The 20,938-nt window shown below is 39.7% G+C and overlaps 1 protein-coding gene across 2 annotated transcripts in view; it reads right to left on the bottom strand.

The window, feature by feature from the left end:
- setd3 (SET domain containing 3, actin histidine methyltransferase) overlaps positions 1 to 20,938 on the bottom strand; it is a 166,178-nt gene that overhangs the window by 111,071 nt on the left and 34,169 nt on the right. For both annotated transcript variants that reach the window (XM_068038705.1, XM_068038706.1), the window contains 2 exons: positions 16,200 to 16,306; positions 5,103 to 5,195 (listed from right to left, as the gene is read on the bottom strand). In XM_068038705.1, the coding sequence (XP_067894806.1) occupies positions 5,103 to 5,195; positions 16,200 to 16,306 (200 nt within the window). The remainder of the gene's footprint in view (positions 1 to 5,102; positions 5,196 to 16,199; positions 16,307 to 20,938) is intronic.

Raw genomic sequence — 20,938 nt, 5'->3', positions numbered from 1 at the left:
AAGGGAGAAAGATAAAACAGCTAAAATTCTAGATTTAAGTAAGTCTGACTTCAATGTGATAAATCAGAGACTGTCCACAGTAAACTGGGCAAGTCTGTTAATGGGTAAAATAACAGATCAGTGGGAGGTGTTCAAAACAAGATTTCAAGATGATACAGAACCAGTATATACCACCAATGGGCAAGGGCTCATGCATGATTAAAGCAGTAAGAGTCGCTGTGGCGCAGTGGTTAGCACCGCAGCCTCACAGCTCCAGCGACCTGGGTTCGGTTCTAGGTACTGCCTGTGTGGAGTTTGCAAGTTCTCCCTGTGACTGCGTGGGTTTCCTTCCACAGCCAAAGACTTGCAGGTTGATAGGTGAATTGGTCATTGTAAATTGCCCCTAGTGTAGGTAGGTGGTAGGAGAATTGAGGGAAGGTGGAGATGTGGTAGGGAATATGGGATTAATGTAGGATTAGTATAAATGGGTGGTTGATGGTCGGCACAGACTCGGTGGGTCGAAGGGCCTGTTTCAGGGCTGTATCTCTCTATGACTCCAAAAAAAAGCATACAAAAAAACACATTCTGGCGAATGGGAGAGATGCAAAGGGTGGCAAAACAGGTAGGAAAAGTTACAAAAACTGTGAAATTAGACTTGCAAGGGATATCAAAATCAGCACAAAAAATTATACAATAAGGAAAAAGAGGTTGGTCAGGAGCAATGTGGGCTCCTTGAAAACCGTTAACGGTGACGCTGTCAATTAAAATAAGGAAATGACAGACACGCTGATTACTTTACATTGGTATTTCCAGTAATGGAAGAGGATAGCATGCCAGGATTTCAAAGGAAGTTGGTGAGAACTTTTCAGATGGCTCAACTATAATGTTCCAAAGTACTCTCAATTTGGGAACTGTTCCTTTAGTTTGGAAAACTACACATCATTCTGCTATTTAAGAAAGGTGAGAAGGAAACCAGAAAATTATAGACCAGTTAACCTAGCTTCAGTTGTCAGGAAATTACGAGTCTTTAATGAAAGTTAGAGTGACTTAATCCCTTGAAAATTTTCAGCTGATCAGAGAAAACCAGCAAGGTTATGTAAAACAATAGGTCATGCCTGACTGACCTGATTGACTTTTATTTTTGAAGAGGTGACCAAAGTACTGGACAAGGGAATATCTATGGATGTTATTTCTATGGACTTCCAGAAGGCATTTGATAAAGTGCCTCATAACAGACTGTTAGCTAAAGTTGAAATTCATTGAATTAAAGGCAAATTATTGACCTGGTTAAGAAATTGAGCAGCAGCAGACAAAAAGTAGAGATAGTAAGCAGGTACTCTAGCAGGATGTGACAAGTGGTATCCCTCAAGGCTGTGTGTCGCGGCCTCAACTATTCACTGTATCTAGTAAGGAGTTAGATGATGGGATAGAAGACCATATATCCAAAATTTGCCGATGACACAAAGATAGGTGACATTGTAAGCTGTGTAGATGGAAGCATAAAATTACAAAGAGATACTAAGATTAAGTGAATGGGCAAAACTGTGGCAAATAGATTTCAATGTAGGCAAATGTGAGGTCATCCACTTTGAACCTAACATAGAACAGAACAGAGTACTTTCTAAATGGCGGGAATCTAGAATAGTGGAGGTCCAAAGAGACTTGAGGGTCCATGTACATTGTCATGCGGAGCTCCCACCTGCCAATAATGAGGCATATAAATTTCGCCATATGGACATTAAATTTCAAATTGTTGCTGGGAAGAAGAGAAAGCCTGTTGCAAGGGCTGTCAGACACTCGGCTGGAGACATTTGCATATCAATAAGGACAAAAGAGGTTATTTCCCTTATCCACTTATCCTAAAATGGATTTTGATCACCAGGTACTGTGTGTAAGAGGAGACATTCCAGGGTCTGCTAGGACAAGAGAATCCACAAACACAGAAGTGGTTACACCAGTTGGTCACGTGACTAACCTGCTGGCTAACGTGGTGAGTTTTTAAAAATTGTATAGACAGTTTGAGCTTGGAGAGAGACTGTTTGCTCCTGGACTGAGAAGACCTCTCCTGTCTGCTCCCATCTCTTTCTCACAAGCCTCTGGACCCACTGAAGATACATGAACCTCAAGAGAGAAAAGTCTTTTACATCGAACAAGAATACTGGGCCCCAACGAAAAGCAAGACCTACTTACAATCAAGAACTCTACAGTGAGCTCGAAGAACAGTAACCAAAACCATCTTCAGATATTGCCTCAAAGTTTTCCACTTTATTTCTTCTGTTCTTTTATGAATCTATTTGCATGTGTGTATCGCGTATGCATGCTAACGTGGGTGTGTCATGTATCCATAGGCGTTAACTGGATTAGAGTTTAAGTTTACTAAATTTCAACGTTTCTTCTTTAAACCTAAGAAAACCTGTTTGGCTGGTTTCTTTGCCTTATAATTGGAAAGCAGCGAACAAGGATTCACCAAGGGGGAGCTAAAAACACTGTGTTAAAAATTAAACCCTATTACGGTGAGAACAGGTGAAGGCTGAGAGGAAACCCCTAGACCCCTTTCTTACCTGGTCGTAACAATGTAGATCACTAAAATGTCATGAACAGGTAGAGAAAATAATCAAAGAGGCTAATGGAATGCTGGCCTTTAGATATAAAAAGACTAGAATACAAGTGAGTAGAAGTCATGCTTCAGCTATGCAAAGCCCTGGTTAGACCACACCTGGAGTACTGTGAGCACATCTGGGCACCTTAGGAAGGATGTATTGGACTTGGATGGAGAGCTGTGTAAATTTACCAGAATGATACCTGGACTTCAAAGGTTAAATTATGAGGAAAGATTACACAAACTAGGGCTATATTCCCTGGAATTTAGAAGATTAAGGAGTGATTTTATTGAAGTTTTCAAGATATTAAGGGGAACAGATAGGGTGGGCAGAGAGAAACTATTTCCACTGGTTAAAGAATCTAGGGTCTAGATTACGTGGCATAGTATAAAATTAGAGCCAGACCTTTCAGGAGCGAAATTAGGAACACTTCTACATGCAAAGATTGGCAGAAGTTTGGAACTCTCTTCCGCAAATGGCAATTAATGCTAGATCAATTGTTAATTTTAAATCTGAGACTGATGGATTTTTGTTAACCAAAAGATATTAAGGGATATATGTTAAGGCGGGTTTTTTGATTAGAGATACAGCACTGATACAGGCCCTTCGGCCCACCGAGTCTGTGCCGAACATCAACCACCCATTTATACTAATCCTACACTAATCCCATATTCCTACCAAACATCCCCACCTGTCCCTATATTTCCCTACCACCTACCTATACTAGTGACAATTTATAATGGCCAATTTACCTATCAACCTGCAAGTCTTTATGGGTGTATGGAGTTAGGTCGCAGATCAGCCATCATCTCACTGAATGGCAAAAGAGGCTTGAAAGCTAATTGGCCTATTCCTGTTCCTATGAATAGAATTTACGAAGCATTGCATATTCAGTGGAAAAATGAACATAGGCATGAAAATTAAATGAACAGAAACAGCACTGGAGTAGTTGGAAAAAGAGGGAAAAAAAGGACCCGAGAGTAGACGTCTGCTCAAAGACAAACACTTAAGAGATCAAATAAAATGTTGGAATAATCCACCTTTTCAGCTACAAAGATGCCATCTTGCTAATGTTTTAATCTACTTGTCAGATCACACAGTATAAAATGTTGATCACAAGCTTTAAAAGAGACATACACGAATTGGCGAGGGGGTGTTGAAATCCCAAATGCAAAGGAGATGGGAAAAGGAAAGACTAGAGAATTCTAGGCTGTAGAGTCTCGAAATAAATAATGATATGGGTTATATAGCGCCATAATATCCTAAAATAGTGGAATAAGATGAACCTCGGGTAATTTTTTGAGCTAACAGATGACTAGAGAAATTGCATTTAAACTGGCTAATTGTAAATTCAGCATAACCTAATGGAGCAAAAACATTAGGAGCATTCAAAATGCTGTTGAATACTAGGTTGGGTGATTATCAAAGGGGCAACTTAGTAAGATTACAGTTACAGTACTGCATAAAGTTTTGTGCCCCACATTATAGGAAGGATTTGAAGGCAACGGACACAGTAGAGAATAGATTCACTAGGATGCTACCTGGTATGGGGACATAAAAATGCAAAGGAAGACTTGAAAAACTGGGATTGTTTTCATTAGAACAGAGGACATCATCGGACAAAAGTGTTATGAAGGGATTAAATTGAGTGGAGAAGTAGCCTGTTGCTTCCAATAATTGAACAGTCTAGAAAAAAGGGACATCGAAGCTTTAGGAATACACTACCACAGTTGGTGACTGAAGCAGAGACCACACCAAAGTTAAGAATAGGTTAGGTGGATGTTTGAAAGGAAGGAAAAGGGATATGGGAACATAGCAGGTACATAGGATTAGAACAACTGCTGACATGGAAGATAAACACGAACAGCGAATAGTTGAGCAGAATGGAGTTTACATATTAGAACTTTTACATTCTAATGTTTGAATTTCACACTACGGAGTGCTATGCAGAAGCTCTGGTGACATGTTCTTTTAAGTCAAGATTTTCTGTTGTTTTTGTAGATATTAGTTTTATAGTACATGACTTCAAGAACTGAGATTTATTACATAGGATCTTCCAGATAAGCATTTAGTGGAGTCTTACCATTATTACATTCTAGGGTTTAGAAGGAGTTTCAGAGCTTTATCTGAAATTTCCCCAGACTAAGATCCATAGCATAACTGAAAAGTGAGTAGAAAACCCACTTCCAAGTCACCACCAATGCTGCTGTACAGCCAGCAACTACACAGTGTGGCCTGGGAGGATAGGCCCTCTCTTAAGGAAAAGCCACTGGCTTCCTTTTGACATCACTCCTGATGACACTGCTGAAACCAGGAACTGAATGTTTTCGAAAACACAGACCTTACAATTGCACCACAGTAAGTTAAATCTCCAAAGTGTTGTATCGTCTATTATAAACCAGCTCCAATTTTACACTACCTCTGTTGCTGGTTAGTAATGACAGTGATGTGGGATCAGAGAGAGTTGGATTATGCAGACAACAGAAACCATATTACGCAAGAGTGGATATCAATCATATATACCTTTTTGTTTTTTACGGATTTTCTCAACCAAGCCTCGGATCTGCACATATTCTTCCCATTCCTTTCCTGGTGCAGTGGAAGGATTACTACATTCTTGAAAAGAAAGTTTAAAAAAAATTGTATTACAAAACCATATGCTGAAAAGCTGAAGCACTTAAATGTCTCATCCTAGGTAGACATTAATTAGGAATCCGTCCTTTTAATTCTGTGAAGCACATTTGGATCTGCCTTAAACTAATAGGCTGAATGTCTCTTTTTGCTACAAGATAGTCTCTCTATCCCTTCTGTGAATGAGTTTGTCCAGGCTGAGTAACCCAGCCAACAATGGGTGTGGGTGTGCATTATGAAGATACCCCTTATTCAGCGGTAACAGGCATGCAGCAATGCACCAAGACTCCTTCGACAGCACCTTCCAAACCCACGACCTCTACCACCTAGACGTTCAAGGGCAGCAACTGCCTGGGAACACCACCACCTGCAAGTTCCCCTCCAAGTCACATACCATCCTGACTTGGAACTATATCGCCGTTCCTTCACTGTCGCTGGGTCAAAATCCTGGAACTCCCTTCCCAACAGCACTGTGGGTGTACCGACCCCATATGGACTGCAGCGGTTCAAGGAGGCAGCTCACCACCAACTTCTCAAGGGCAATTAGGGATGCGCAATAAACGCTGACCTAGCCAATGATGCCCACATCCCATGAACAAACAACAAAAAGGTTAAATAACTGCACTGGCACTATACAACTATATCTAAGAAACAATGTTCTCATAGACCTCAATTATTCCATATATCTGGTTTATATAAATAATCAAAATTAATCACGATGCCAAAATTCAAAGATTAAATTAAAAACCTGCTGGAAATATAGTTTGGGAAATATGAGAGGCCAGATAAATAAGTTTGGATGATTCAGAGTTTAGAAGTAAACGAAAATAAACAGAATATTAAACTCCCCATTATGATTAGGCACAGATTTGTAATCACACCTTAACTTAGCCATATCTGGATGTTGCTCCACAAAGAAAAAGAAAACTTCAATTTTGTTAAAAGTTCTTTGGTTACCAACAAATACAGCCAGATAAAGTAAGGAAAAATAACTGCATTGAGATTGTACTGAATGGGAGGTTTAAAAATAAGGCTTTGATATTAGATATGGAGAGAGAGAGTTTCTACTTGTGAGGAAGAGCAAGACTAGAGGCCATCAATAAAAAGACAACCACTAAGAAATCAAAGTGAATTCAGAAGACACTTCTTTACCCAGCGAGTGCTAAGAATGCAGTACTTGGTACCACAGGGAGTAGTTGAGGTGAGTAGTATAGAGCTATACAAGGAGAAGCTAGATAAAAGAAGGGAAGAAAGGATCATATTGATAGAGTTAGATGAGGAAGATTTGATGGAGGTTTGAGTGGAGTATAGACGCTGGAATGGACTGGTTGGGCTTAGTAGCACGTTTCTGTGCTGTATATTCAATTCTATGAAATTGTATAAAATGATCATATGTTTAACTCTGGGAATACTCATGATGGTTTAAGCTTATTTTTCATGCCAATAATTTGCAGGATGTTGATTTTTTTTTTAAAAAGAGAAAGTTTCAAACATTTTGATTTAAACTTTCATTTCAATTACCTCCATTCATTTTGAACTGTATTAATTTTTACAATGGGGCACAGAGTGGAGGGAATAAGAGAATTTTGAATAATTTCTGATGAAAGGTCATTAACTGGAAACATTAACTCTCTCAACAGATACTACCTGACCTGCTGAGTATTTCCAGTATTTTCAATTTTTATTTCAGGTTTCCAGTATTCACAGTATTTTGCTTTTTAATAACACATTAGTTTATCTCCTATAAGTAGTCTCAGGCCTGGAGCACGGTTGTGACATTGAGCTGCTCACCATACATGTTCTTTTAAACCTACTGCTCAGGTGCTCACTACGGAGCAGTGGACTAACTAGGTCCCGAGAGCAATTAGAGGCTAATTATTGTGGTTGGTGGAAGTTTCTTTAAATTGGCAATTACCTGGCTCCTCTCCTGGTTATTTCTGCAAACTCGACGAGCACCCTCAAGGTCCAAAAAAGAAACTGTCAGTTACTTTTGCTCTTAGATTGTTAAGTTAGTTTTACATGGAACAACACAGAAACAGGCCATTCAGCCCAACCAGTCCATGCTGGCTTCATATGAAATGTGATTTCTGGAGTGTGTTAGATGCTGTCAGAATTTAGAGATAAACAAGAGAAGGTCTCTAACACAGTGGGTTTATATTCCTGTTTCCGATACAGCCAAAGTGGCAGTGTTGGATCATTCGTGTGACTACTGTTAAGGAATGGGATCCAGGGGATGGTGTAAACTTCTTACTTACCCATTTTATGCATGGAGAAGCTTTCAACTAAAGGATATCAAAATGCTTGAGGGATTTACATTAAGTCAAGATAGTGAAAAGCTGCTGGTTCTTCCACTGGAAATTAGAGAGTTCTCAGCTGCACTCTCAGGCCAGTTTCTGGAGGTTAACAACATCTTAAATGAAATTATTTCAATCTTCCAGCTTAGTTTTAGCCATGAACAACTGATTAAGGCTTTAAAACTCAGCACACTTACTTGGCGGGATGCCAAGATGGGGAATCTATGACCGACAAGATGGGATACCTTGGCATGAAAGACTTCTGTCACAGCACCGTCTACGAGCATAACTGGTACTGCAAGCACCATTTGGGTTTGCCAATATATAAATAAAAAAAATGTTTTTGATTAAATGCAAACCCCAAGTACCGAATTTAGTATATATTAGATATACAAAAGGTTCTGACAGTGAAACTGGAAAAACAACACCATCCAGGCTAACACTGGGAGTGTACTGTATGGTCATAGGTGCCGCTTTTCGAATGAGATATTAAACTGAGACCCCATCATCCCACTCAGGAGGCATAAAATTCTCATGGCACTATACAAAGAAGAGCAGAGAAGTTCTCCCAGTTTCCTGTTTAAACAGTTATCCCTCAACTGACAAATTATCTGATTTGTCTCATTGCTGTCTTACTGAGTGACTACACTTTGAAAGTACTTAATTGGCTGTGATGTGCTTGCAGTGACCTGAGGTCACGAAAGGCCCTATATCAATACAAGTTTATTTCCTCCTAAATATGTCCAACCAATGCCAACAGGATATTGAAGAATATAACCACAATAGTAGAAACGTGTCAAAAAAAAGCTAATAATCAAACTTTATACTCCTCTGGTCAGACCACTCCTTGAATACTGCATTTTTGTTACTACATTGAGGGTGCAATATAAATGCAAATTGTTGCATCCTATTCTGGTCAGTGAGAAATGAGTGAGTGTGGAGCACAGAGTGATTGGGCAACTGAGTGCTTTGAAAACAGAGCGCTAAAATCAGGAATTTGGTGCAAGTGGGAATTCTGTACAGAGGGGGAAGGAGGTAAACCTCTTTATTCATTTTGTTTTACCTCCCAAAGCTGGTGCATATATTTCCTTTATCTCTAAGTTAGGAAACTATTACTTTACTAAACTAATTAACTAATCAAATAAATAATGTTAGACAGACAAGGCAGGGCAGGTGGTGTGCCATATCTGCAACATGTGGGAGTTTGCAGAACGCACTAAAATCCCTGACAACCATATCTGCAGTACGTGACAGCAGCTCAAGCAACGTCAGCTCGGAATTGTTGAACTGGAGTCCAAGCTGCAGACATTGCGGGGCATCAAAGAGGGGGAGAGCTACCTTGACACTTTGTTCCAGGATGCAATCATGCCCCTAAGATTAAGTAGAACTTTAGATTTAGTCAATGGTCAGCAACAGGAGGGTGTGACTGCGAGTCAGGCAAGTATGGGGAAATCCAGGATGTAGCGATAGAGAAATCTCGACTTTGATCAACAGATATGAGGTACTTGCTACCTGTGTGGAAGAGAACAAGGACTGCAGGGTGGAAGGCAAACTGGCCATAGCACATGGTGCAGCAGCCCTTTCAAGTGGGGGAAGTGAAAATAATGTGCTAGTGATACAGGACATTGTACATTCAGGGGGATAGATGCCATAATATGCAGCCGCGACCAGGAGTTCAGAAGGTTGTGTTGCCTGCCTGGTGCCAGGGTTAAAGACATCTCCTCACGGCTGGAGACGAACTTGGAGCGGAAGGGGGAGGATCCAGTTGTCATGATCCACGTAGAAACCAATGATATAGCCAAGACCAGGAATTATGTTCTGCTGTGAAGTTCGAGTCCAAATTAAAACGCAGAACCTCAAAGGTAATAATCTCTGGATTGTTAGAGATTAGAGAATTCAACACATGGCTCAAAAAGTGGTGGGGGAAGAAGAGGCTTCAATTGTTGGGGCACTGGCACCTGTACTAGGAAAGAGGGAGTTGTTCCGTTAGGATGGGCTCCACTTAAACTGGGCTGGGATCAGCCTACTGGTGAATCGTATCACTAGGACTGTGCATAGGGCTTTAAATTAAAAGGCGGGGGCGTAGAGGGGTCAGGTAAAGAGAGTTATAGAAATCTAAAGACAAAGGTCAAGGCAATAGAGCAGTGTAGTGATTTGGGTAAAGACAAGAAGCGTGGGACAGGAAGGGACAGAAAGTTTAAAGGTATTAGTGCATCAGCAAAAAAGGTCCATGCAAAGAATAGTGGTTAAAAAACAAGAAAGGCTCTTTATCTGAATACACAAAGCATTTGTAACGAGATAGATAAACTAGCCGTATAAATATAGATAAATGGGTTTGATATAAATTGCCATTAGAGACATATGGTTGCAAGGTGGCCAAGGTTGGAAAATAAATATTCCAGGGTACACAGAATTTCGAAAAGACAGGCAGAATGGAGGAGGCCATGATATTAAAGGATGACATAAGGACAGTAGCAAGAAAGAATCTTGGCTCAGAAAATCAGTAATATCAGTAGGGGTGGAGATAAGGAATAACAAGTGTCAGAAAACGCTGCAGGTGTCATCTGTAGCTCCCTAAAGTAGTTATACCACTGGACAGAGCCTGAAGTAAGATATAATTACAGCTTGTAACAAAGGCAATGTAATAATCATGGAGGACTTTAATCTTCATATAGACTGAACAAATAAAATTGGCAGATGAGTTTGCAGAACACTTTCGTGACAGCTTCCTAGAACAATATGTTGTGGAATCAACTAGGGATAAAGTTAATTTAGATCTTTGAATATATTTTAGCTATTTTAGTATTGTATAATGAGGCAGGGTTAATTAGTAATCACATAGTAAAAGATCCTCTGGGAAAAACTGATCAGAATACAATTGAATTCCATATTAAGTTTGAGAGTGACATACTTCAATCCAAAACAAGAATCTTAAACAAAGCCAATTACATAGTTATGAGGGGACAGCTGGCTAAGGTTGATAGCATAAATAAAAGGTATAGCAGTAATTAACCTGTGGGAAACATTTAAAGAAACGATTCAAATATTCAACAAAAATATGCTTCAAACACAAAATCTTTTAGAAAAATCTATCTGTGGCTTACTAGAGAAGTTCAGGATAGTATTAGATCAAAAGAAGAGGCTTAAACACTGCAAAGAATAATAATCAGCATGAGGACCGAGTGAGTTTTAGAAACCAGCAAAGGGCAACCAAAAAGTCGATTAATAAAAAGGGGAAAAAATAGGATGAGTGTAAACTAGCCAGAAATATAAAACGGATTCAAGAGCTTGTACAAGTAGGTAAAATGGAGGAGAGTAGCTAAGTGTTAGACCTTTGACACAGGATAAATTATCATGGGAAAATGAGGACGTGGCAGAGATCTTGAACAAATATTTTGTCTGTCTTCACAGTAGAAGACACAAATTACATACCAGAAATAGAGGGTAACCAAGGGACTAATAAGAGTAAGGAATTTAATGTAATTAATATCACCAGAGAAAAAAGTATTAGAGAAACTTAAAGGACTAAAAGCTGACAAATGCCAGCATCTGATGGCCTGCATCCAGGGGTCTGAAAAGAGGTAGCTACAGAGATAATGGATACACTGGTTTTCCAAAATTCCCTAGATTCTAGAAAAGTCCCAGCAGATTGGAAGTTAGCAAATGTAACACTGCTATTCAAGAAGGGAGAGAGAAAACAGGGCACTACAGGCCAGTTGACAATATTGAAAATGCTGGTCCCTTTAATTAAACAGGACTCATTTCAGTGTTAATAGAGAGCAGGTGATGCTCATTATAATTTTGCATATAAGGGCTGGGTTTTGCCCAGTGGGGGAATTGCCTCTGGATAGAGAGTTTAGTTTAGTTTAGAGATACAGCACTGAAACAGGCCCTTCGGCCCACCGAGTCTGTGCCGACCATCAACCACCCATTTATACCAATCCTACACTAATCCCATATTCCTACCACATCCCCACCTGTCCCTATATATTCCCCTACCACCTACCTATACTAGGGGCAATTTATAATGGCCAATTAACCTATCAACCTGCAAGTCTTTGGCATGTGGGAGGAAACCGGAGCACCCGGAGGAAACCCACGCAGACACAGGGAGAACTTGCAAACTCCACACAGGCAGTACCCAGAATCGAACCCGGGTCCCTGGAGCTGTGAGGCTGCAGTGCTAACCACTGCGCCACTGTGCCGCCCAGAAGGGAAGAGTGGGAACTGATAGTTGGACTGAACTAAGAATTGACAATAAAACAGTTGTGGATCAAAGACGGTCATCGGCTTCCTCATTTTGGTGAATGGACATCTGCCTGTTTAACATAGTTAGCCTGACATCAGTTGCTGGGAAAATGCTGCAATCTGTTACTAAGGAAGTCTTCACAATTAATTTAGAAAATCATAGTATGATCAGACAAAAGTCAAAATGGTTTTGCGAAAGGGAAATTATGTCTGACACATTTAAGAGGTTTTTTTTGAGGAAATAACTACAGTAGATAAAGTAGATGTAATATATTTAGATTTCCAAATGGCATTCGATAAGATGCCACATAAAAAGGTTAATACGCAAGATAGGGGCTCATGGAGTTCGGGGTAATACATTACCGTTGGTGGAGGATTGGTTAACTGACAGAAAGCAGAGTGTGGGATAAACAGGGCACTTTCAAGTTGGCAGGCTGTAATGAGTGAAGTGCCGCAGGATCAGTGCTGGGGCATCGGCGATTTATAATCTATATTAATGACTTAGATGAAGAGTAATGTATCCACATTTGCTGGCAATACAAAGCTAGGTGGGAATGTAAGCTGTCAGCAGGACACAAAGAGGCTTCAAAAAATATAGACAGGTTAATTGAGTGGGCAACAATGTGGCAGATGGAATATCATATCAAGATGTGCAAGGTTATTCACTTTGGTAGCAAGAATAGAAAAGCAGAATTTAAAAAAAAAAAAGACATTAAACTTTTAAATGTTGATGAGAGACTTGGGTGTGTTCATACAAGGAATACAAAGTTAGCATGCAGGTACAGCAGGAAGGCAAAGGCATGTTGGCCTTTATTGCAAGGAGGTTGGAGTATAAGAACAAGTAAGTCTTGCTACAATTATATAGGGCTTTGGTGAGAGCACATCTGGAGTACTGTGTGCAGTTTTGGTTTCCATACCTAAGGAAGAATATACTTGCATTGGAGGCAGTAAGTGAAGATTCACTAGATTGGTTCCTGGGATGAGAGGGCTGTTCGATGATAACAGGCTGAGTAAATTGGGCCTATACTCTTCTTGGGAGTTTAGAAGAATGGGAAGTGATCTCAGACAAGATTCTGAAGAGGCTTGGCAGGGTAGAGAGAGAGGTTGTTTCTGCTGGCTGGGGAATCTAGAACACAGGAGCATAGTCTCAGGATAAGGGGTTGATTATTTAGGACTGAGATGAAGAGAAATTTCTTCACTTGAAGGGTTATGAATCTTTGGAATTCTCTACCCAAGGGGGTTGCGGATGTTCAATTGTTGAGTATATTCAAGGCTGGGATATATAATTTTTTGATCTCGCAGGGAATCAAGGGATATGGGAAGCAAATGGGAAAGTGTAGTTGAGGCAGATCAGCCATGGTCATATACTGAATGGTGGAGCAGGCTCGAAGGGTCATACGGTCTACTCCTGCTTCTATTTCTATGTTCTTATGAGACTTCAATGTTAAGGGCTAGAGGCAATGGTGTTAGGAGATGAAAGCTTTACAGCCTAGAAAGGCGGCATGTGATCCAGATATATAAGATTGTTAGGTTACAGAAAATGTTAACCAGGGATATTACTTTCAATTAAAATGCAGAAGGAGAATTAGACATGGGTTCAAATTAGCAACTTTACAACAGATACTAAGAAATTCTTTTTTACATAAAGAGTTATCAACATGTGGAATACATTTCCAGATAGAGTGATGGAGTTAAAAAAATAAAGTAGAGAACATTATGTTCTCTCTGGCTGGATGAATTAAGATGGGCCAAAAATCCAAATTTGCAATTATCACACGACCTTGTAAATTTGCTCCATTTTGTGGGTTAATTTAGACAACAGTTCGTAATGAAGAAATCACATCAGCAACTTTAAAATCATTTGACCTGACAATCATTCAAACTTTCCTCACTTCAATGAATAATTAAATAACCTTCATTTTCATACCATTTTCCTTTAAGACAATGCTGTAAGCAAGTCAACAAATCTGGATGATAATGTTAGTTCGTTTAAAGGAAGATGAAAGCCAATAATCATAACAAAGCTCCCAAAATGTATAACTGGACTCCAACCAACGAGAATACGTTCAAAACTCCTATTAATAACAGTTCTTGGGTATCTGCCAATCTTCTGTGTGTAAAGGCAACAAATGGTTATGTTTTAAATTGTGGGCAGCCAAATTATTCTAAAATAGGAGTATTAGAACTTAGACATTAAATGTGAAGAATATCAGAGCCACCATGAATATGCAAAGGCTGGATCATGCTTGACCAACCTGATTGATTTGTTTTTTGAAGAGGTGACTAAAGTAGTGGACAGAGGAATATCTATGGATGTTATTTCCATGAACTTCCAGAAGGCAAAGTACCTCATAAGAGACTATTAGCTAAAGCTAAAGTTCATGGAATTGAAGGCAAGTTATTGACCTGGTTAAGAAACTGGCTGAGCAGCAGCAGCCAGAGTAGGATCGATGGGCAGGTTCTGTAATTGGCAAGATGTAACGAGTGGTGTCCTGTAAGGATCTGTGTTGGGTCTCAACTATTCATCATATTTATTAACGACCTAGATGATGGGATAGAAAGCTACATATCCAAATTTTGCCGATGAGACAAAGTTAGGCAACATTGTAAGCGTAGATAGAAGCAGAAAATTACAAAAAGAGATAATGATGGATTCAGTGAATGGGCAAAACTGTGACAAATGGATTTCAATGTAAGCAAATGTGAAATCATCCACTTTTAAATTAGGAGAGATAAAACAGGGCACTTTCTAAATGATGAAAAGCTAGCAACAGTGAAGGTGCAAAGAGACTTGGGACCCCAAGTACAATGATTATTTTTTGTAAGTATTCATGATACTTTTATTTAAAAGGCTAATGGAATGCTGGCCTTTACATCTAGAGGAGTAGAATACAAGGGTACATAAGTTATGCTACAGTAATACAAAGCCCTGGTTAGACTACACCTGGAGTACTGAGAGTAGTTCTGGGCACCACACCTTAGGAAGGATCTATTGGCCTTGCAGAGAGTGCAGCACAGGTTTACCAGAATGATACCTGAACTCTAACGGTTAAATTATGAGGCAAGATTACACAAAATAGGGTTGTATCCCCTGGATTTTAGAAGGCCAAGGGAAATTTGATCAAAGTTTTCAAGATATTAAAGGGAACAGCCAGGATAGATGTTTGTGGAATCTAAGACTGTGGCACTGTCTAACAGTTAGAGCCAGACCTTTCAAGAGTGAAGTTAGGAAACACTTTTACGCATATAGGGCAGTAGAAGAAATTAAGAAATTTACTAGATCAATTGTAAATTTTAAATCTGAAATTGAATATTTTTGTTATCTAAAGGCATTAAGGGATAGGGGCAAAGGAGCTAGTTCACAGATCAGTCATTGAGTGGTGGAATAGGCTCGAGGGGTAAAATGGCCTACTACTGTTCATATGTTCCTAATTAAAACTATGGTGTGCTCTTTGCAACACAAATTATTTGGAACAACACTGCACCAGATCATTCTGAAGCCTCTTTGGAGGAAGTTCACTAGTTATTAACTTGCCAGTAAATCAACTACTTGCAGTTAATCTGCAGAATCTGAAAGAACTTAGTCTGTTCCTAGCTAAAATCATATCAAAGCCACAGTACTAAGCTCATTAAATATTTGAAACTCATGCACAAGGCCGAAAGCTTCATAACTGTGCCAATTTATTACTGCATGGGGAATGTGACTTCCTCACATTGGCAAACTGAAAAAAACTGGTTAGCTCTCGCAAATCATTCTTTTCATCCCTCAAACTTGGAACTTTCTTAACTTCAGTTTCTTCTTTCTTGCTGTATCTGATCTTTGTGCCTGTTTCAAGATTCCTTGGCCCAAGAAGTTACCTCATTGTCTATATCCTCGTTGCATAAATATATTTTTCAGATTTGCTACTTAAAGTTCAATTAACAGTTTCTTGATATGTGAAAATTAATTTAGTGGCACAGCTTTTCAAAAAGATTACATTTGCCAAGCGATTCCCAATTTCTGGAAAATCTTTCAACACTGAATACAAACAGACTCACTAGAAGCAATTTTAACTTTCATCACAGGGTGAGATACAGGGAATAGCAAATCAGCAGCCTGGTTTACACCTCGCCCGATTATGGAAAATAAACTCAGGCGAGGTGTAAGATTGGCAGCCAATTCGCTATCGTCCATTTTTTCCACCCACAAGAAGTTAAAATTAACCACTAAAATAAAAGCAAAATACTGCGAATGCTGGAAATCTGAAATAAAAACAAGAAATGCTGGAAATACTCAGCAGGTCTGGCAGCATCTGTGGAGAGAGAAGCAGAGTTAGCGAGAAACGTTAACTCTGCTTCTCTCTCCACAGATGCTGCCAGACCTGCTGAGTATTTCCAGCATTTCTTGTTTTTATTTAAAATTAACCACACTGGTCAAGGATTTAATGTCAATTTAAAGTATACTTACTCTGTAGCAATTCTGTTATCAGATTCATTATTTCCTTTGTAGAAACAGTTGCTGTAGCTCCACCTCCTGATTTCTGTGTTTTGATTCTACTTTTCTTGCCCATTGCTCTGTTGTGAAATAAAGCAACACAAAATCTCACATTAATTAAATCCATACATAATCAAAAAGGCCATGGCCTACTACAGTTAGCCACTCAACTGCAACACATTTCTAAAGTGAAGCCTCAAACGTCCATCTAAATTGGTGCGTCTTAAAGCCAGAAACCTGGTACAAAATCCTGCAGTTCAAAGCTGAAAATTCATCTCAAGTCTACTTTCTACTGTTGTACCCAGTACTTAACATGTCAACTCCAAAGTTAATCTGCACCGGAAAATTATTCTGGCCAATGTTCTTACAAAAACTCTCTAGTAACAAATTAATAGTTCCAAGAATAATGTATGAATGAATCTAAAAGTTATGTTGGCCCTTCAGAGCAGTGTGGAGAAGATCATACAAAGCTTGCATTAAATAAATATGATCTTTCATGCATCAATAGAAGAATCAAATTGGATACAAGGGAGGAAAATAAAATCTATAAATCCTGTAAGGAGAAAGGGGAAGGGCACACAGAGACCAGCAGAAGAACACTGACAGAAATTATTAGAAGAGTGGCTAAAGGAGAAATCTGTATTAGGAATCCTCATGCTTGGAACTCACAATAACAACCTAGATTCAGAAGCTTGATGTAAACTGATCTAATTCCTAGATGATGACAAACTGAGGGTGAAGGTAGTCAAGGACCTACAGAACAAATCATACTTAACATGTAATTAGACTAACCAGTGGCAGGCGAAATTCAGTATGGATAACTAAACTATTCATGTGGAAAGGAAAAAATGGGTGACTAATGGAACCTATGAATAGCTAAAGTAAATTTCAAAAAATATGAGGATATAAGCAGACTCAGAACTTACCATGTCCAGCAGCTGCAAAGCAGCAATATCAAAGCAATATAATGCAGAATTATATAGCCAAAACAGTGGAGCACAACCCTGAAGAGTTAATATTAAAATTGTACAATGTTTTGGTCAGATCATACAGAGTACTAAGCCCTATTTTAGTCAGAGAATTCAAGAATGGCAGCATAACCCTCAAGGTAGTATATGGAAGAGCTATGAAACTCATCCCTTGTGGCAGAGGACTGAATTATGATCGAAGACTGGAGCCAAACTTGAAAGCAGGACCAAACAGAGATCTCATGAGGATATTTAAAATAGTAAACACTTCAAGACAAATTGTAACAGTAGGTCACGAAGTCACAAACTGGCAAAAGGAAAACTTTTTTTAAAAAATTCATTCAGGGGATTTGGGCATTACTGTCAAGGCCAACATTCATTTCCTATCCTTAATAGCCCTTGAGAAGATGGTGGTGAGCCATCTTCTTGAACCACTGCAGTCCGTATTGTGACAATGCCATGAAGAACTCCTGCTTCAATGTCTTGGGGCTAAAATGTTTGGTCTCCAACAACCACAGCCACCTTCTTTTGTACTAGCTATGATGCCAGCCAGTGGAGAGTTTTTCCCCTAATTTCCATTGACTTGAATTTTACTAGAGCTCCTTGATGTCACACACAGTTAAATGCTGCCTTGATGTCAGGGGCAATCACCCTTAACTCACCTCTGAAATACAGCTCTTTTGTCCATGTTTGGACCAAGGCCATAATAAGGTCTGGAGCCGAGAGATCCTGGCTGAACCCAGCAGAGAAGTGAGCAAACTACCAATATCAGCTGGCGCTGCTTCATGCAGTGACCAACGTGCAATCAAATTTCTGGGTAGACCAAAAGAGCCAAAATCCTAGAATCATTTAAGAAACAAATGCTGCAGTGTGAGGGCAGGGGCAAAGGGTAAGATTGTAAGATCTATCAAATGGATGAGCTTAAAAGGAGAAAAATGGTCTTTTTCTTTCCCCATTTAGTTTGTGATTAAGCCATGAGTGGACTTGAAAAATACAGTGAGACACAAACATAGGTTGAGCTGTACCAAAAATAAAGGGTTAGATGGTCCTTTACTTTGCCTGAAATTTCCTATGTTCATTGCTAGGTACTCTGAAAAGACCAGAAGACAGGAGCAATTTCAAAAATCCACTCATGTAGATATGTAAAGAGCAATTAGGCACAAGCTAACAGTTATGAAACTCAGCAGTTTATGTGTGAAACAGTATCCTATTAGTTCTGTGACTCATCTATCAGTCTGGCTACAAACAAAAATAAAGTACCCTAAAATGTGTTAAACTGTCATGAAAGAACAACTCTGAAATTGGCAGTTTAGAAGGATTGACAACTGGTCTGCAATTGTTAATCAATCAATTAATCCATCAGTGCTAATGGAAGGTCATCGACCAACCTGAAATATGAACTCCGTTTCTCTCTCCACAGATGCTGTCATACCTGCTCGCTATTTCCAGCATTTTCTGTTTTTACTGCAATCATTAACTCTGATTTATACAGAATCCAGATGTGATTCCTTATAGCAAGTGACTTGGTGCTATGCAACATCCAGTGACAAATTTCACAAACCTCTGCACTTACTATGGATGGCATGATTTCCTGTCATTGTATATAAAATGTCCTGGAGGCAGTGAAAATAACTGGTTTTGGAGTGCAGCTGACTAACAGATCACTTAATGCAATAAATATGTTGCCCTTAGCCACTGTAGAATACTAGAAATCATTCAGAGTGGCACGAAACTAATCTGGCAGAGATTTTCGATGGCCAGAATTCTTCTTTCTATTCTGTAACGAGACATGGCACCAACTTTAATCTTATTATTCTATCAGGGTAGGCGGCAATGAGACTGTTGGTGCTGCATAGAAAAATAAAATAATGATCTTGCTAAATTGCTACTGGTGACAGTTACCTAAGTTAATTTTAGGAGTTCTGAGGATCTGGCAACACAGAGTTCAGCTGTACTGTAATAATGAAGGGTTGGTTCTTAAAATCAATAATTTGTTCTTAAGAGTGGTAATCAATAAGGTGAGATAGAACTGGCAAGGGTAGTTTTTTTTTAAAAACTACTCCGATACTTATGGCTGTCTTATGAGAAACAAGAGATGAAAAGAATATTGAAGCAGACACCAAGCCATTGTCATACAGTCACAAAGCACATAAAGGTGGCCATTTGGCATATCGATTCTATGCTGACACGCCATAGAACAATCCAGTCTGTCCCATTCCTCCACTCTATTGCTTTAGCCCTGCAAGTTTATTTCCCTCAAGTGCCCATCCAATTTCCTTTTGAAATCATTGATCATCTCCGCTTCCACCACCCTCGTTGGCAGCGAGTTCCAGGTTGTTACCACTTGCTGCGTTAATAAGTTTTTCCTCCCCCTCCCCTGTATCTCTTTCTCTAAGCTTTAAATGTGTCCCCCCTAGTCCTTGTACCATTAGCATTTCTTGGCCTACCTTATCTAAATCTATCATAATCTTGTACACCTCTATCAACCTCATTTGCTCTAATAAGAACAACCCCAGTTTCTCCAACATAACCTTGTAGCTAAGGTTGGAGAAACAAACTGTCAACCATCCTCCAGTCTGAAAAACAGCCACTCACAACTTGCTGTTTTCTGTCTTTAAGCCAATTTTTTTTTTTTAATATCTAAGCTGACATTAACTCTCCTACTCTGAGCCTCAATTTTGTTAACCAGCTTTTTATGTGCTACTTTGTCAAAGGCTTTCTTAAAATCCATATATCCACTGCATTCCCCTCATCAACCTCCTCTGTTACTTCATGAAAAAATTCAATTAGTCAAACACAATCTGCCTTTTACAAATCCTTGCTGGCTCTCCTTAATTCACTGAAACCTCTCCAAGTACCTTTCCTTGATTATTTTTTCTAAAACCTTACCCAGCACTGATGTTAAATTGACCAGCCTGTAGTTACTAGGAATGTCCTCACACCCTTTCTTGAACAAGGGTGTTACATATGCCACTTTCTAATCCTCTGGCACCTCCCCTGTATCTACAGAAGTTTGGAAGATTACGCCAAGCCCTTCTACTATCTCCACCCCCACTTCCCTGAGCAACCTGGAATGCAAGCCATACTGACCAGGCAAATTATCCAATCTAAACATAGCCAGGCTTTACAGTACATCCTGCATATCAATTTTCACCCCATCGATTGCCTCTACCATCTTTGCTTCGACTGATATTTTGTCAACATCCTCTTCCTTAGTAAACACCGAGACAAATTATTTCTCAAGTATTCCAGCCTTGCCCTACACCTCTAAGCACCAGGTCCTGCTGGGTTACATCACCAACCTGATGATCAGCAACAGGATCAACCTCGGAGTCGGCATACTGGAGGAGGGCGCAGAGGGGCACTCCAACAGCCACCTGAACGCAGAACAGACTATCCCCTGGAGAGAGCTATTCTGCCAAACCCCCCCCGCCGAGGCTGAACTTTCTCCAAATGTCCGAGTGGCGATACCAATGAGGACTGTGGCTCTCCAGGATGGTCGTCACTGATCTCTGCACCATGCTGTAGGACGAGCTGAGACCCATGGGAGTTGGAGGACAAGCCAAGTCAGTGGTCCTGAAGATCAGTCTGCAGCCCATTGGTGTACCAAGGAGGTGACCAATGCTCTGTTCAAGAGGGCTGGCGACTATGTGCCATACCGCACAGATCTGGAAAGACAGGTGGAGAGGTCCATCGGTAGATTTCCCCAGTTACAAAGTGTATTCTACTGCACGCATGTAGCCA

Source organism: Heterodontus francisci, chromosome 9 (assembly GCF_036365525.1).
Source record: "Heterodontus francisci isolate sHetFra1 chromosome 9, sHetFra1.hap1, whole genome shotgun sequence".
NCBI lineage: Eukaryota > Metazoa > Chordata > Chondrichthyes > Heterodontiformes > Heterodontidae > Heterodontus > Heterodontus francisci.
This window is presented reverse-complemented; position numbering and strand designations above follow the sequence as displayed.